Raw genomic sequence first — 18,772 nt, 5'->3', positions numbered from 1 at the left:
AGGGTCTTTTCCAGGGAGTCTTCTCTTCTCATGAGGTGGCCAAAGTCTTGGAGCCTCAACTTCACGATCTGTCCTTCCAGTGAGCACTCAGGGCTGATTTCCTTCAGAATGGAGAGGTTTGATCTTGCAGTCCATGGGACTCTCAAGAGTCTCCTCCGGCACCAGAATTCAAAAGCATCCATTCTTCGGCGATCAGCCTTCTTTATGGTCCAGCTCTCACTTCCATACATCACTACTGGGAAAACCATGGCTTTAACTATATGGAGCTACTCCCTCTCCCCCTACTCACACCCAAATTCAGGGTCTCTTCAACACCCTAATCACACAGCTTTTGCCAACCTGCCTTCCCAGCTGGGGCTGACGTGAACTGGAGTCCAAACATCTGGAGCGCATCCACTTGGCAAAGGCCGCTGTGACCAGTGAACCACTGCTGCCCTCCTGAAACGAATCCCGCGCAGAAGATCTCCAAGAAGGGGAAAAAAAAACCCCACATCTTTCTCGGTAGCAGCTGGCTTCTTCGCAGCGTTGCTTCTTTTGGCACACGGCATCCTCACGAGGCGAACATCTGCACCTTAAAATAAAAAGGGATTACTGTTAGCATTAAAACGATGCCAGTAACATTCCAGCCCTCAGCGTTCATTGCTTTTAATTCACCCTCATTTTTTAATTCAAGCGAGGAAGAGGGAGGGAAGGAACAGCAGGGGGAAGAAAGGAATCAGCCTCTTTAAGAAGAGGATTGGACAAAGGAGAGGGCTATTGATGGCTCCCGGCCACAAGGACTGCGCTATGCTTCCACATTCAGAGGCAGAAATGCTTCTGAAAGCCAGTTGCTGGGGAGAGGGCTCTTGTGTTCGAATCCTGCCTGCGGGCCTGATCCTGCAGGCTCCTCTTGTTTCCTTGTGACGGCTGGCAATTCTGTTTCCAAAGGCCAAAGCTGCTTCCTTCCTTCGGGCCTCTGGACGCCCTTAAATAATTCCCTAAGCAGCAGGAATGTCTCGGCTGAGACTGTCTCCAGCTGATCTCTTTCCCTACATGCGGCTTTCCAAAAGGGAAAGGAGGAAATGCAAGCATTCTCTGGGGATCCATCACGCCCTTGTATCTTGGAAGGGATCCCAAGGGGCATCTAGTCCAGCCCTCTGCAATGCCGGAATCTCAGCTAGATCGTACATGACAAATGGCCACCTGGTAAAGGTAAAGGGACCCCTGACCATTAGGTCCAGTCATGAACGACTCTGGAGTTGCAGCGCTCATCTCGCTTTATTGGCCGAGGCTCATGTGGCCAGCATGACTAAGCAGCTTCTGGCGAACCAGAGCAGCGCATGGAAACGCCGTTCACCTTCCCGCCGGAGTGGTACTTATTTATCTGCTTGCACTGGTGTGCTTTCAAACTGCTAGGTTGGCAGGAGCTGGGACTGAGCAACGGGAGCTCACCCCATCGCGGGGATTCAAACCGCCGACCTTCTGATCGGCAAGTCCTAGGCTCTATGGTTTAACCCACAGCGCTACCCACGTCTGAAACCGGCTTAAATACCTCCAAGGAAGGAGAGCCCACCACCTCACAAGTCCACGTAGTCCTCCTATTGGTCCTTGCTGAGCTGGAAGCTGCAATACTGCCCTCTGGCCACCATAGGGCGCTGAGGGGCAGGGGAGATGGCCAGCAGCGCCCTCTGGTGGCAAATTAGCAGAGCAACAGCAATGCCCCTGAGTCTGGCTGGCGGAGTCCCTAGTTTGGAGTCCTGTGCCTTGGAGTCCTGATCCTCTCCAAAACGACTACCCTGAACATCTGATAATGTTATCATGCCAGGGTGGGATCAAATTTCAGTGCCAAAGAGTTACAGGGACGCCAGCAAAGAGTTGCCAATTGTTTAAACATTTGCCTTTAAGCTGGCTGGATGAACGTGAATGAAAAACCTCCACACAGGTGAGTTCTTGAGATACCGCAGGAAGCATAATTCATCGTTTTTAACAAGCAAAAGCTGCTCCTCCTCCTAGGAGGGAACAGAAAGGATATATCAAAGATGCAACGTTCTCCCCCTAACAGTAGCACAGAGAAACCGAAACAACTTCAAAGAAACCAAGCCGGTGTGTTCCAAAGCTTGCAGACCCTCCTATCAACTTGTTCTTTCTCCCGCTCCCTTTGCCAATTAAAATTAGTCAAGTGCTTTGACGGATTATCCAGCTCGGGGGCGGATAAACGAAAGGTACCAATTAAAGTGTGCAGTGACACAGCCCTGTGCGCGAGAGACACTTTCTTTAAATAAACACGCCCAATGCATATGCGGGAGAGACTGTCCGGGGGTTTGCAGGAAGGAGAAATGAAATATAATGCAACATGTCCTCATGGAATGATGCGCCCACAGCAGAGGGACTGGCCCATGAATAACAACAGCCTTTCGCTGGCCTTAGTTGCACTTTTAAAGAAAAGCTATGAGTCTAGTCCTTATGACAGTAGACGATTCCCCCCACCCCCAGCCCCAGAAAACAGAAATTCCAACTGTGCAATATCAGTTTTGCACAAAAGAGTGCAATATCAGTTTTGCACAAAAGAGAGTCCGAGGAATGGTCATTCCTACAATGCGTCATTTGCATGTCAAAAGTCCTGGGTTCGATCTGTGGTGAGCTCCGGGACAGTGGTGGAAAACATTTCCAAGCAAGCAAGTTCCATCGATACCAGTATCCTGCTCCCAAAGTCCTCCATTCCTCCTTATACCTTTTTCCTATGTTCTCTTGGCAGGACTTTTCCCCAACGCTTCCTTACAGAAAGGAAGCAATTGCTACCCTGGCCCTCCTACAAGGCTCTCAGAAAGACAACTGCTTTTGCAACATCCCCGCCTGTTCAACTGGCAGTGATCTTACCCATTGGATTGACCAGAATTGTTGAGCTTTTGTTGGGGAGGATGAGCTTGAAATATTTGATTAGCATTGGGAGAGATTATGTGATACAAGCCTCGGGCCGTTGCACAGAAACCGATCCAGGTTTTCCACCATTTAGGGCAACAGTCTTCTCCCTGTACGTGCTGACCAGTAACATCTGCTGGAAACTTGATGATTTCATCTAATTTAATAAACTGGAGGCATCCCCCCCCCGCCGCCCCCTTTCCAGGAACATCCTTCATTTGGTGCTGGGGGGGGGGGAGCGTCAAGAAGAAATCCTTTGCCTTGAAAGACTTCTCTAGTGTGAAATGATGCCAGTTTTTTTTCCCCATTTCCAGCTCAAAGAGAAATAGAGAGATAGAGAGGTTTTCTCACTGAGTATTTTGATTTGGCTTCTTGTCCCTCATTGATAAATCATACATATTTTTTTTGCTTTGTTTCCACTGCACTTCGAAAGCATCCAAAGATGTCACAAGCAGTATGTAAAAGGAGATTTTTTCACGCATGTTTGGTGGCATTGTAGAGACAGAGGAGGCCCCTGGCGGGGATTTTGAGCGACAGAGAATCGGCTACGCCGGCGTTCCAGGGACTCCTCTGCTCTTAATCCTGTTTGGGTGCCTCAAGCCCAGAGTTGCAAGTGGAAAGACTAAAGGAACTTGCTGGGAAATGTAAAAAAAATCGCAGGTACAGGATTGCTGATAGAAACTCGTGAAAACAGAGAGGCGCGAGAGAGAAATGTACAAGGTGATGTGCTGTCGGAGGAGCACTTTGCAAATTTCGTAATGTGCGCCATTTTGAATTCCCTAGCTTTGAACTGATTTTCTCCGTTCATAGGTTATCTTGTTTTAGTTGACCTGAGACTTTTTGCATAAAGAATGTAAATTAATAAAGAGAAGGAGAGTCATAATGATTTATGGTGGTACTTTGGGTTACAAACACTTCGGGTTACAGACTCTGCTAACCCGGAAGTAGTACCTCGGGTTAAGAACTTTACCTCAGGATGAGAACAGAAATTGCAGAGTAGCGGGGGGCCCCGTTAGCTAAAGTGGTACCTCAGGTTAAGAATGGTTTCAGGTTAAGAACGGACCTCTGGAATGAATTAAGTTCATAAGCAGAGGTACCACTGTATATATAGCCATGGACAGTTAGGTTTGGGTCTTTTCCAAAGAAAGAAAGAAAGAAAGAAAGAAAGAAAGAAAGAAAGAAAGAAAGAAAGAAAGAAAGGCTTTTTTTAAAGAACAGGCACCCCCAAACTTGGCCCTCCAGTTGTTTTGGGACTACAATTCCCATCATCCCTGACCACTTGTCCTGTTAGCTAGGGATGATGGGAGCTGTAGTCCCAAAACAGCTGGAGGGCCGAGTTTGCGGGTGCCTGTTTTAGAAAATAATAATTTTGGACCATTTCTCCTGCAGAAAAGAAAAGAAAAGAAAGGCATACACACACACACACACACACAGTGGTACCTCAGGTTAAGAACTTAATTCGTTCTGGAGGTCCGTTCTTAACCTGAAACTGTTCTTAACCTGAAGCACCACTTTAGCTAATGGGGCCTCCTGCTGCCGCTGCGCGATTTCTGTTCTCATCCTGAAGCAAAGTTCTTAACCCGAGGTAATATTTCTGGGTTAGTGGAGTCTGTAACCTGAAGCATCTGTAACCTGAAGTGTATGTAACCCGAGGTACCACAGTATATATATTATTTTGGACCACTGGGCATACTAACTGGCAACTAGGAACTGGGAGTCAAAATATCAGATCTAAGAGGCCTGCGCTAGGTGTGGGGAACTTTGGCCCTCTGGATTTTGCTGAAATACAACCCCAATCAACCCTGGCCACTGGCCATGCTTGCTGGAGCTGATGGGAGTTGTAGTTCAGCAATATCTAGAGAGTCAAACGTTCCCCGGAACTGACCTAGGTGAATGATAAGGTCTTCTTCACCAGGCACTCAAACAAAAACAGCGAGCCTCCCTGGAATGGGAGTTCTGGGGACAGAGCTTTCTAGTTGAGCTCTCCCATCTCCTGTCACTCCCGTCCTTGCTTCCGCCAGCAAGCAGAGGGGTCTCTAAGGCCCACCCGTCTTGCAAGCAGAAGCTCGCAGGCTCAATCCCTGCCATTTCCAGAGAGTGCCCTACATGAAACCTGGAGAGCTGCTGTCTGTCAAAGCCGACAGTCCTAACCTAGGTGGACCAATAGTTCTTGAGTCAGTCTAAAGCCGCTTCCTCTGCTCCTAACTGCCTGGGAGCTGCAGGATCCATCTGGTTTGGTTATGGAATTCAGGGCAAACGTAATTTCCAAAGGAAACTTCCTCCTTCCCCTGCCAGCGCATAAATCTGGCACAGTTTTGGAGACAGAGCATGATGAGGCACGAATAATTTCTCCCTCAGTTTTAGATAGATAGATATATATACAAAACCCAAACTAAAGAATTGTAAAAACAAAACAAATTGTTCAGCAGAAAATCCACACGGACACGCCCTTCCTTTGCATCCTTGTTTTTGTGTGTGTCCCCCCCCCCATTTTGTGCCCAAATTTAAGCCTTCCAAAGCATGAGCGATCAGAGTGACGTAACAGCAGACGGCCCAGAAAGAACAGCGTGTACTTTGCTCATAACACGGCTCGGTTCTCTTGGAAATCCTTCGGCACTCGTTTTGTTTGGCCGGCGTTCCCGGCTGGTGCCGGAGCAGCTCGTGTTTCCACCTTCCTCGCCCAAATCCAAAGGCCTGTCCTCTTGAGGAAAACCCTTGGGCTCTAGATTTAAGGAACAGCTTGAAGCTGACCCCATAGTGCATGAAGGGGGAGTACAGGCCTCCCCCCCCTCCTCTGCGAACATCAAATGCAGGGGGGGGGGGAGACAGTAGGAATAAGAGAGGCTGACCATGACCAGGGGCAGAAATCTAGGAGCTTGGCCTTCATTCCTTGTTCCAGTGCTCTCACAAGCTGTAGGGTAAGGTAAAGGTAAAGGGACCCCTGACCATTAGGTCCAGTCGTGGCTGACTCTGTGGTTGAGGTGCTCATCTCGCTTTATTGGCTGAGGGAGCCGGCGTACAGCTTCCGGGTCATGTGGCCAGCAGGACTAAGCCGCTTCTGGAGAACCAGAGCAGCACACGGAAACGCCATTTACCTTCCCGCTGGAGTGGTATTTATCTACTTGCAGTTTGACGTGCTTTCGAACTGCTAGGCTGGCAGGAGCTGGGACTGAGCAACAGGAGCTCACCCCGTCGCGGGGATTCGAACTGCCGACCTTCTGATCGGCAAGCCCTGGGCTCTGTGGTTTAACCCACAGCGCCACCCGCGTCCCAGCTGTAGGGTAGTGGTTCCCAATTAGGAGTCCATGAAACGCACCCAGGGGGTCTGCAGCCCCATCTCTTGTCTCTCCCTCCAACTAAATTTTTGCATGGCCAATATCACAAATATGTTGGAGGGGTTTTTTTCCACTGGTGGCAGATGGCAGAAGCTATGACACCATGAGACCGGTGTAAAACCAAATCAAATAAAGGTTTTATCACAAAAGAACAAACAAAAAAGCTTGTGGGTGTTTTTCCTGCAGGCAAAGTCAAATTGCAACTTTCCCTCCTTTTGTAGTCATGGTCAGCTGTACCCATCAGCCCAAAGCTTACAGAAACAGTTCTTAAAGGTACAAACATATTTACTGTTTCTTTGCAGAATGAATCCCAACACCCCCTCTCATTCAGAAAGAAACAGAAACAAAACAGTACTTTAAACACATACAAAACATATTTATACATCACGCACAACAATCCCTAATTTTGTCACTAGTTGTGCATGTTTCTCAAAAGTTTCTGTTTCTTTGCAGAATGAATCGCAACAAAATATTATGGCCTGTTTTTCTTAGTATACCTAAAATCCTCCGCTTATTTGGGACTACTCCACATTCTGTTCAAAAAATTGCTTTGCAGGGGTAACTACTATAGAGCTTCCTGCAGCCAACTGGAAGCTGGTCCCTGCTCTGCTCCGTGCCAACCGAGCGGGCGCTGGGGGTCCATGGGCCGGTTAAACGACCCCCATGGGCTGGTTGTGGCCCATGGGCCTTCGGTTGCCGACCCCTGTTTTGGACTCTCCTATTTGGAGCTTTTTAAGCAGAGGTTGGATGGCCATCTGTTATGGATGCTTTAGTTGAGATTCCTGCTTGGAATGGATGGCTCTCAGGGTCCCTGCCAACTCTACAATTCTATCTTCTACCAAAGTGCGGGCAGCACATAACTAAAACAAGCTCCCTTCAACAACTCCACCTGCTCCACAGCAGTGCCCAATGCTCATTCCCTTGCTATGCATGAATCGAAACTATGGTTGCGCAAGCCAAAGACCCCCGGAGGGTCTAACACACACACACACACACACACACACACACACACACGTCCTGCAATGGGCCCTTTGCACTTTGCCAATCTGCCTTGCCTGAAACCTGCTCGCTGGTGGAAAACAGACAAGCCAGCTTTGAACCCAGCCCAGTTGGCAACGAGCGATGAGAAGGCCCATTAAAAACCATCCGAGCTCACTGAACCACACAGGTCTCTCCGAGACAAACAAAAGGGCCCCCGTCCTCCGTGCGTCCGGGGCTGCTCCGAGGGGCTTTGATGCTGAATTGAGCCCTGGGACCTTTAAAGATGCACAAAACCCCCCAGCAAAGCGCTTCCGATCAATGGCGGTGAAGGCTTGACAGCAGAGGCTTTTGAGACCCCTTGCTATTTCTAAGAGGTGCATAATTAGCACCGGAGCTCTGAAAGGCCCGGGAGCCGTGCGCGGGGATGTTCTCGGGAGAGAGAGCATGGGCAAGGGTTTGCTAATTGGACGGGCCGTGTCTCCGCTGCCAGCAGCATTCAGAAACGGCTGGGTACGGTTGGCGGACATGCCAGTCCACACCTCCCGTACAAAGGCAGGTCTCTCTAGGGCAAGGGTGCTAATGCCTCGGAAGCACAGAAAAGCGGGAGAACATGGCGCTGGCAGCAGAAGACAGCTCCCCAGGATCCTCGGCTCCCTTCTGTTTCCATCTGAGGTTTTAAAAAGCTCAAGTTTCTAGCCATCAAGCTTGAGAAGAGCATGCGAGCAACGCTTACTGGGATCTCGGGAGCCAGGGAATAACTTTCCATCCGCCAAAGCCCAGGGCAGATTCCCATCTCACCCAACGATTAGCTGAAACGGAACAAATTATGCAAGGTAGTAAAAATGCAGAAATGTGCCGATATAATTGCAATTTGCATAATTTGTGCAGGCCACAGTTTTTTTAAAAAAATAAATAAAGCACAGGGATTTTTGATCTCCTGGAATACATCGTGGGCAAACGGGAAGGGGGAAACTAAGTTAGCATGTGCTAAACTTCTGTACTGTACTGCGCACACTGAATTCTCAAGAACGAAAGCAAAATTCCTGGGAAAACTCAGTTGGAAGAGCATGAGACAAGAGTTGTGCGTTCGAGGCAACATGTTGGGTAAAAGGTTCCTGCATTGCAGAGGGCTGGACAATTCTATGAAAAAGTGACTGGGCTACAGTGAATTATGGGGTGCAGTTCTCACCCTACCCCAGATTGTACCATTCTGATCTCCAGCAGAGGGGGCTGCAGTTTTGCATGCTGTGTCCCACTACCCCAGTGACTTGAAAACCATCTTTGTACTTGAAAGACTATAGGGACGCGGGTGGCGCTGTGGATTAAACCACAGAGCCTAGGACTTGCCGATCAGAAGGTCGGCGGTTTGAATCCCCGCAACGGGGTGAGCTCCCATTACTCGGTCCCTGCTCCTGCCAACCTAGCAGTTCGAAAGCACGTCAAAGTGCAAGTACAGTGGTGCCTCGCAAGACAAAATTAATTAGTTCAGCGATTTTTTTCGTCTTGCGATTTTTTTCGTCTTGCGAAGCACGGTGTCGGGAAAGTTTTGGAAAAGCTTCAAAAATCACCAGTCTTTAAAAACCTCAAAAAAGGCTACCACACCGCGTTCTATGAGTTGCTCCTCGAAGTCAAGTCGCAACTGTATTAACGGTGTTAAGAAAAAGGAAACAAACTTGCAAGACGTTTCCGTCTTGCGAAGCAAGCCCATAGGGAAAATCGTCTTGTGAAGCAGCTCAAAAAACAAAAAACCCTTTCGTCTAGCGAGTTTTTTGTCTTGCGAGGCATTCGTCTTGCGAGGTACCACTGTAGATAAATAGGTACCGCTCCGGCAGGAAGGTAAACGGCTTTTCTGTGCACTGCTCTGGTTTGCCAGAAGCGGCTTAGTCATGCTGGGCACATGACCCGGAAGCTGTACGCCGGCTCCCTCGGCCAATAAAGCGAGATGAGCGCCGTAACCCCAGAGTCGGCCACGACTGGACCTAATGGTCAGGGGTCCCTTTACCTTTACCTTACTTGAAAGACTAGCCCATTGGGGAGACAACTGACGCAGGGTCCTTCTCCCCGGCTTGCCACCTTCCTATAAACAGGATTTTGTGTGTGTGAAGGATTATTCCTCCACCTGCAAATGGAAGACAAACAACCGCCATTAACACAACGGTGTGCAGAATTCTGACAAACTCACAGCACACGCAGTGCATATAAACGAGGGATGCTGTCTTCCCCATTACGTAAGTAGAGGTGCTGATGGGACAGTGACTTAGCACATCACTGGAGACCGAAAAATGGGGCGGTTTTGCCTCTGAATGCAAGTTGCTGGGCAATGCACCCAGGTCCTGATCGCAGGCTTCCCATGGGAATCTGCTCGGCTGATAGATAAACTTTATTCGCATTAGCCAATGGCCATAGCAACAGTAAAACATTACAGTATACGCAGAAAAGGAAATTTGATATAAAAGCACAATTTAAAGTCCTGAATCAGCCGTCAGTGAGTGGCCCTTGTTCTGATTGCCCCTGCTATGAACCTAGCAACCTTTGCTGTTATCTGCTCATTTTGATCTGATAGATGAAAGGACATTGTGGCCGTGGTTGAGCGCCCTGGGATGGTTAGTACGAGTGGGGTGATGATCTCATTCCTCAGGTCTTTGTAGAGAGTACAGGACTGGAAGACGTGTGCTGATGTTCGGTGCTACCATCTCCACAGGGGAAAAGACGTTTCTCAGGCGGGATCTTTTGGAATCGACCCTCAAGTACCACAGATGGCAAAACATCCAGTCTTGCAAGTGTAAAAGCAGGTCTGTATTTTGGGATACAGTGGTTCCCCGCAAGACGAATGCCTCGCAAGACGGAAAACTCGCTAGACGAAAGAGTTTTCCGTTTTGGAGGTGCTTCGCAAAACGAATCTCCTATGGGCTTGCTTCGCAAGACGAAAATGTCTTGCGAGTTCCTGCGGGGTTTTTCCCCTTTCCCCCCTTTTTCTAAGCCGCTAAACCGCTTATCAGCTGATCCGATAAGCTGCTAAAAGCCGCTAATAGCGCTAATCCGCTAATCCGTCAATGGGCCTGCTTCGCAAGACGAAAAAACTGCTAGACGAAGAGAATCACAGAACGGATTCTTTTCGTCTTGCAAGGCACCACTGTAATAAGTTTACGCAGATATGGGGCCAGAGAATCAAAATGGAGAGGTGGAAAATGAACATACCAAGGGCAGAATTTCCTTATAGTGGCCAGGTTGTTCTGAGGCTCAATATCTTTTAGACGTTGACCAATTAGACTGTTTGCTTTAGTGGGGCCCATAGTGAGTAGGTGTTGTGGGGATAGGACACAAGAGTGAAGTTTTTGATAGACGGTTTTAAGCCAGGCACTTTTATGCATCTGTTCGGCTGCTGTGAGAACAGGTTGACGGGCTAACTGGACCTTTAGTGTGATCCAGCAGCCGGTTTTTTTCTTTTGCCCTTAAGTTCATTGGAAAATAAGCTTTAGTTGGGGCTCTGGAGAACCTCCAGCAGAGGGAAGTTTCACAGATGTACCAGCACTGCCAGAGTCCTCTGTGCAACACCGTTTGCCATGATGATGCCGACTCCTAAACTCCACATTACTGCAGGCGCACGATTCGCTTAGCATTGTGGGAAACGCTGTGCTCTAGGAAAGGACAAGTGTTGCACCGAGGGGGGAAGAAGAGGAAGCTGGGAGGTTTTGACAGACGCTTCCAGGAATGAATGCTCGAGTCACAAGACAGGCAGTATGACTCGGAGCAGGAAGGCTGGCTGCCCACAGACGAGATGTCAAAAATGGGTAACAGGCAAGGATGAGGCCTCTCTTCCCTGCCTGTTGCGAAAGCTGCCCTTCAGCAGCAGCTGGAGAAAAGGGAGGAGGAATTGTGTTGGGGGCAGGCAGAGGAGAAAGATAAGGAGCTCACACATACCCCAAAAGCGTTTTGCAACTGGCAAGAGACCGATTGCAACCATAGGGAGATCTCTGGATGTCAGGTTTCCACTTAAAGAAGGATCTGAAATATTTTCCTTGAAGCCCAAATTTGTTTTATTCTGGAACTGTTTGATTGATGCTTTAATTTCAATTTTTTTGAGCTAGTTTTCAGGAAATCCGCCAAAAACCCAACACTTCCACATCATGGGTTGCCATATGCCCGGGCTTTCCAGGACATTTTTACCGATTTTAGGAAATTCCGCCCGGACACTATTTTCGACCGGCAAATCCTCTGGATACGTCCAGGAAATTCTGGATGTATGGCAGCCCTAAATGCAATGAACGGTAATAATAAATAAAAATAAATTCCATTGCGAAATAAAAGAAAACAGCACCTAAAACATTCTATTGTGGTGACCGTAGCCATGTTTTAAGGTGACGTTTGGCAATTAGGTGTGTGTGTGTGTGTGTGTGTGTGTGTGTGTATATATATATATGTGTATATATATATATATATATATATATATATATATATATATATATGAGCTTCTAACATTGGTTGGGCATGACTTAATAAACAGAAGCTGCATCCTAAAAAAGCTGAAAATTCTGAAGCTGAATCTTGAAAAGTCAGGGGTGTTATCATGGAATTGTAGAGCTGGAAGGGACCGCAAGGGTCATCTAGTCCAACCCCCTGGAATGCAGGAATCTCAATTAAAGAGTCCAAGACAGATGGCCATCCAACCTCGGCTTAAAAAAATATGTCTCCCATGTTCTCATGTCTGGGAGGTGGTCTGTCCTGGGTGGGGTTTCACTTTCCTGGGCCGCAGCTCCTGGATTCATCACTGTCACTGAAAGCTCAGCTGGCCTTCATCATCATCATCAGAAACTACGTTCAAGGTGGCTTACAACAAGACAAGATTTACACAATTACAAACATAACAGAAGTCATAAACAATAAATAAAACACATCAAAAAAGCACACAACCAAATGGAAACCATTTCCAAGTAAATCGTAAGATCTAAAACTAAAGATACAACAATACAGTCATGCCTCATGTTACATCCGCGGCAACGAAGAAGTACCGGAAAGGGTTACTTCTGGGTTTCGCCGCTCATGCATGCGCAGATGCACAAAATGACATCACGCGCATGCACAGAAGCGGCGGATCGCAACCTGCGCATGAGCAGTCGCGCCGCTGCGGGTTACGTACGGGCCTCCGGAACGGATCCTGTTCGCAACCAGAGGTACCACTGTAATATCAATAACAGCAACAGCTCTCTCAACACCCCCCGTAAACAATACTCCAGCCCAAGAATCCGTTCAACAGCTTCAGCTTTTGTAGCTGGAGTCAGTCCACGCTCCACTCTCTCAGGCCAGATGGGAAAGGGCCAGAATGGCAGGGGGCAGGTCTTCCAGGACTCACAGCCAAGATGGTCTCATTTCAAACAACACAGATAAAAACGAAAAACCATTTATATACAGCTGCAGTCCTTGTGAAGCCTGCCAAGCCGCCCACCCCAAGCCATGTGGAAAGAGGCAAGGGCAGGGTCCTTCCGGCTCTCAGCTGGCAGTCCTCCTCCTCCAGGTAAACTCTGCGTTAAATGCAAAATCTGCATTGGCAACAACCCAGATCGTTTCTCCTCTGGATTCCCTCCTGTGCTAACTACTTTTACGTACAGAGCAGGGAAAGTAGGAGGCCAGCTCAGCTATTCTTCTTAGGCCACGATTGCATCTGCAAGGAAAGACTTCCACCGAGCAGGTGCTTCTGAAGTGTTTTGAAGCTATGTAGCAGCAGGTGGCGGTAGGTGAATTCAAAATCTTTCCCCCCACTTGCCATTTTCAGACCTGCACATCCAGTTGCGCCCCCCTCCTGTGCTATGTGTGGGTCTGGGCACGTGAGACTGACGAAAAAGTAGCTGAGCGTAAGGTCTTGCAGAGGTGAAGGTCCCAGCCTTAGGGCTTAAAGTAAAGGTATAGGGACCCCTGACCATTAGGTCCAGTCGTGACCGACTCTGGGGTTGCGGCACTCATCTCGCTTTATTGGCCAAGGGAGCTGGCGTACAGCTTCCGGGTCATGTGGCCAGCATGACTAAGCCGCTTCTGGCGAACCAGAGCAACACACGGAAACGCCGTCTACCTTCCCGCAGGAGTGGTACCTTTTATCTACTTGCACTTTGACGTGCTTTTGAACTGCTAGGTTGGCAGGAGCAGGGACCGAGCAACGGGAGCTCACCCCATCACTGGGATTCGAACCGCCGACCACCTGATCAGCGAGTCCTAGGCTCTGTGGTTTAACCCACAGCGCAACGTCCGTCCCTGGCCTTAGGGCTTAGTTGCATGTAAAATTTGCACTTTTAGAAACAGTGTGGGAACTGAAACACAGCCACACTTTTGAAATCTGCGCTCCTCTGCGTTTTACAGTGCAGATCTCCTGCCAAGTAATCTGTGCAGAAACGCACAGGCTGGGGTAAATCATGATATGCCGGGGTTTATATGAGTTGAAATTACATACAAAATGCATTCCATCGGGCAAGACTGCATGCAAAATTTGACAGATCTGCCCAACTGTATTTCAGTATTTTGTTGGAAGCCGCCCAGAGTGGCTGGGGAAACTCAACCAGATGGGCGGGGTATAAATAATAAATTATTATTATTATTATTATTATTATTATTATTATTATTATTATTATTATTATTACTACTACTACTACTACTACTACTACTACATTATTATCTCTGAGTGACAACAGGGCAACCACTTAGAAACAGCAAGCAGGGAACGGGGTTAAACCCCCCTGTTTCTTCACCCCAAAATGGCAGCTTTGGGGTGGAAAAACAGGGTGAGTGGTGCTTAACCCCTTTCCTCACCGGCTGTTTCCAAGCTGCAAAGCACCCCAAGGCTCTGCCACAACTTTGTCCCTCCTACAGGTTCAAAATAATGCAATTAAGGATTCAGAAATGCCCCCCCACTGCTGCACCCTGCTAAAATCCAACCCCTCAAATCTGACTTTGATTTTTGAGCCAGTGTTAAGGCTTGATTACATGCATAGAGGGTTTTTTTTTGGGGGGGTCCACAACTCTCCCCACTAAGCTTATGACTCACAAATCTTGTTGGCTTTCCTCTGCCCAATTTTGTTCAGCAAAGTGAGTTGCTCATTCAAGAGGCATTCACACCTTGACACCAAGGATGAAGGGGGTATACGTGTTCTGCCGGGACACTGAGATCCAGCGCCGAGGGCCTTCTGGCGGTTCCCTCGCTGCGAGAAATGAGGTTACAGGGAACGAGGCAGAGGGCCTTCTCGGTAGTGGCACCCGCCCTGTGGAACGCCCTCCCACCAGATGTCAAAGAGAAAAACAACTACCAGACTTTTAGAAGACATCTGAAGGCAGCCCTGTTTAGGGAAGCTTTTAATGTTTAACAGACTATTGTAATACTTTGTTGGAAGCCACCCAGAGTGGCTGGGGATGGGCAGGGTATAAATTATCATCATCATCATCAATCAATCAATCAATCAATCAATCAATCTTTAGTCACCTTCAGAAACACTGAGCCCCTCCTCCTGTCTGCTGCCACTCCAACCGGTACCCTTTTCACAGAAATGAGAAAAAACTTGTACCGAGTTGCAGCCGAGTCGCCTTGTGGGCAGAGTCTCACATAGCAGGCTCCAGTTTCTTCCATGCAAGCGGAGTCCCTTTGCCTGGAAGAGTCAGCCCCAGGGCCGTCTTAAGCATATCTGGCGCTGTGGTGCAAAGCTCCCTCCCCGTTTCCCAGAGTTTTTTAGGGAGGACGGCACTGCCGCGGGGCTGGAGGAGGCGGGCAGCGAGCTGATGCCAGGAGGTGCCGCATCCAGCCTCCACCTCTTCCCTGGCACCCTCCAGAACTTGGCGCCCTGGCGTCCTGCGCCACTAGCCTCTATGGGTAAGACGCCCCTGGTCAGCCCTTCTTCACAAACATCTAGACCAGGTGGCGGGCAAACACAGGAACCCAAGGAATGAAGCAATGGGCTACAGAGCTTCCTCAAAAGTCATTCTCGTGCGATTCGTCCTGCCTGTGGATTGCGTATGCGCCGCCAAGGGAGGCGAGAAGCAACCTTGAGAAAACTTGCCTTCTTCCAGAAAACCTGCTGCTGCTGCTTCTAAAGGCTTCTAAAGGCTCAGTGGCAGAAGCTCCTGCGTGCAGAAGGTCTCCGGTTTGATCCCCGGCAACTCCAGGTATAGGATCACAGAATCTAGTCCAATCTCAGCTAAAACATCCATGACAGATGGTCAGCTTAAAGGCCTCCAAGGAGAATCCACCACTTCCTGAGAGAGCCCGTTCCAACGTTGGAAGAGCTCTTGCGGTCAGAAGGTTCCTCCTGACGTTGAGTCGGGAATCTCCTTTCTTGCAACTTGAAGCCATTGGAGCAGGAGAAAACAGGCTCGCTCCATCTTCCCTGTGACAGCTCTTTAGATATTTGATAAAGATGTCTCAAGACATCTTTAAAAGAGAGGTCCACTATTGTGTGAGAGAAGAGGAGGGGAATATACCTCCCCCACCTTAGACATGGCATATGACCTAAGAGAGTCTACTGGATCAGGGTAAGGATGCGGGTGGCGCTGTGGTCTAAACCACTGAGCCTCTTGGGTTTGCCGATCAGAAGGCTGGAGGTTCAAATCCCCACAACGGAGTGAGCTCTTCTGTTGCTCTGTCCCAGCTCCTGCCAACCTAGCAATTCAAAAGCACGCCAGTGCAAATAGATAAATAGGTACCACTGTGGTAGGAAGGTAAACAGTGTTTCCATGCACTCTGGCTTCCGTCACGGTGTTATGTTGCACCAAAAGCGGTTTAGTCCTGCTGGCCACATGACCCGGAAAGCTGTCTGGGGACAAACGCTGGCTCCCTCGGCCTGAAAGTGAGATGAGTGCCTTTGGCTGGACTTAACCGTCCAGGGATCCTTTACCTTACCTTTACTGGATCAGGCCACAGGCCCATCTAGCCGAGTATCGTGTTCCCACAGTGGCCAGCTAGAGATGTGAAAAACCAGCAAGTTTGCCCCAAACAAAAGCTCACTGGTATTCAGAGGGATTGCTCCCTCCAAGTGTATCACGGCCATCATGGCTACGAGTCTTTGATAGCCCTCTCCTCCTCCTTGAACTAGCCTAATCCTCTTCTAAAGCCATCCAATGTGGTGCCTCATGTGGGAGGGAGTTCCATAGTCCCACTATGCACTACTTTAGAATCAAAGTCTTGCAGAGTTGGGAGGAACTACGAGTGTCATTGAGTCCAAACCCCTGCAATGCAGGGATTTTTTTCCCATCATGGGCCTGGAACCCACGAGGTTAAGACGTTAAGAGTCTCATGCTCTACTGACTAAGCTACGTCTATTGACTTAAGAAACATGCAACTCTGCGGGATTCGAACCCACAACCTTTGAATCACTTCTCTATGCCAGAAGTCCAATGAGCTATCCATAGCTCTCTTTTTATAACAGATGCAATCATCGTCTGAATCGCACAGCACACTTTCTCCTGTAGAAATGTTCTTCTTTTCTTATAGTATATAATTTCCATTACGTTTTTTGTTTTACAATTTATAGCACCCATTTTTGCATCCTTAAAATATCAATGGCTTCCCTTCTTCTCTTTCCCTGGTTCACTTTACATATCATAAATCCCTGCATATTTTACAGAAACTATCTGTGGTTCTCAACCTGTGGGTCCCCAGGTGTTGTTGGATTACAACTCCCATCATCCCTGAGCTCTGGCCTTGCTAGCTAGGGGTGATGGGAGTTGTAGTTCAACAACATCTGGGGACCCACAGTATTCCAATATTACAAGAACCCCCCCCCCATATGCAAAACCTGTGCAGATTCATCAGTCGACGAATGCAGCAACCCTAAGCCAAATTCTTCTTGGAACAAGACAGGACTGACTGCCGAATAAACATGTGTTGTATCGATGCAAGGCTCCTGTGATCAACTCAGATTTCTTTTAACTAGCTGACAGCCACAAAAAGAATAAAAATAAAAATACAGAGGTCATAGCAACTGTTCTGAGCAATGGCAACACACAGCTCAGAACAGCCCTGACCTCACTGCCGTCCTTCCACCGAAGAGCACGAGGTTCTTACACAAGTCCCTTTACTCCACTGACCTCCCCGCAACATTTGTACATGCAAATAGCTAGCGGAAGAGGAACCATGCGCCGATGGGGTGACTAGATGGAAAGGGAGTGATTTATCTGTTGGACGGAGTCCTAAATTTAGGCACATTCAGCTCCCAGGCAGGGAGAGGTGTGCCTGTCTCGTTGCTTGTAAAGGCAATTACATAAGCAAATTTCACAGAATGAAGCCGTCAGAAGGTGCGTTTCAGAGCAGTTGTGTATAAAGGTAATTATATGCCCCCCTGCCTTCCCGGCACCCCAAAGACACGAGGTGCTTCTTTAAAAAAACATGACTGCCATCACAGATGTGATGCTACAATTGGAGATCTCCGCCACGCAGGAATCTCAATTAAAGCATCCATGGCAGATGGCCATTCAACGCCTGTGCTTACAAACCTTCAAAGAAGGACTGTCCACATAATAATAATAATAAATTTTATTTATACCCCAGCCAAGGCCGGGCTCAGAGCGGCTAATAAGCAATAATAAAAACAAGTTGAATGACTACAACTTAAAAACAAGATTAAAATACAACATAAAACATTAAAATGCAGCCTCATCACAGGAGGAAAATGGAAAAAGAAAGAGGGGGAGGGAATCAAATTGGCTCCAAGCCAAAGGCCAGGTGGAACAACTCTGTCTTACAGGCCCTGCGGGAAGAAATCAGATCCTGCAGGGCTCTGGTCTCATGAGACAGAGCGTTCCACAAGGTCGGAGCCAGTGTTGAGAAGGCCCTGGCTCTGGTTGAAGCCAGTCTAACTTCCTTAGGGCCCGGGACCACTAGGGTGTTGCTATTTATGGACCTTAAGGTCCTCCATGCGGCATACCGGGAGAGGCGGTCCCGTAGGTACGAGGGTCCTAGGCCGTGAAGGGCTTTAAAGGTCAAAAGCAGCACCTTAAATCTGGTAATGAAAGCAACATACAATGCTATACTTGAAAGACTGCCTTATCTCTTATATGCCCAGTAGGTCATTGTGGTCTGCCTCCAAAGATCCCAGAAGCCCACACCACTGTAACTTGGAGCAGGGCCTTCTGTGTGGCTGCCCCTGTTGTGTGGACTACAACTCCTTTTGAGATACTGTACATACGTAATTTTATTTGCACGTCGCCCTTCCACAGTTCAAACCATGCTCAAGGTGGCTTACAACATGGGAAAAAGAGCTAGCTACAACGTATCAAAAAGTAGCTGTAAACAATAAAACATTAAAGCAAACTGAACGGTTTTTGCAATCACATCAAGCTCTAATAAATTAAAAAATTGTCCAGTAGCACCTTAGAGACTAACTAAGTTTGTTCTGGATATAAGTTTTTCTTGGCATGAACACTTCTTCGGATACACTGAAACAGAAGTCACCAGACCCTTATATATTGTGGGAGGGTGGGGTGGGGAATAAACTTGAAAGAGAAGTTGCTGAATTACAACTTATCCGTATAGTTAAAGCCATGGTTTTCCTAGTAGTGATGTATGGAAGTGAGAGCTGGACCATAAA

The 18,772-nt window shown here is 48.2% G+C and overlaps 1 protein-coding gene across 5 annotated transcripts in view; it reads right to left on the bottom strand.

Moving 5' to 3' along the window:
- LOC308595782 (endonuclease domain-containing 1 protein-like) overlaps nt 1-18,772 on the bottom strand; it is a 157,999-nt gene that overhangs the window by 16,699 nt on the left and 122,528 nt on the right. For 2 of the 5 annotated variants that reach the window (XM_081210493.1, XM_081210496.1), the window contains one exon: nt 340-571. The exons of 1 other annotated variant lie outside the window; for it this stretch is intronic. In XM_081210493.1, the coding sequence (XP_081066619.1) occupies nt 340-571 (232 nt within the window). Of the gene's footprint in view, nt 1-270; nt 572-18,772 lie in introns of all 5 variants that reach the window. 2 more of the 5 variants (XR_014012116.1, XM_081210494.1) reach the window with 2 other exon arrangements.

The sequence above is a fragment of the Podarcis bocagei genome, assembly GCF_964188305.1.
Source record: "Podarcis bocagei genome assembly, chromosome: 10".
NCBI classification, from domain to species: Eukaryota; Metazoa; Chordata; class Lepidosauria; order Squamata; family Lacertidae; genus Podarcis; species Podarcis bocagei.
This window is presented reverse-complemented; position numbering and strand designations above follow the sequence as displayed.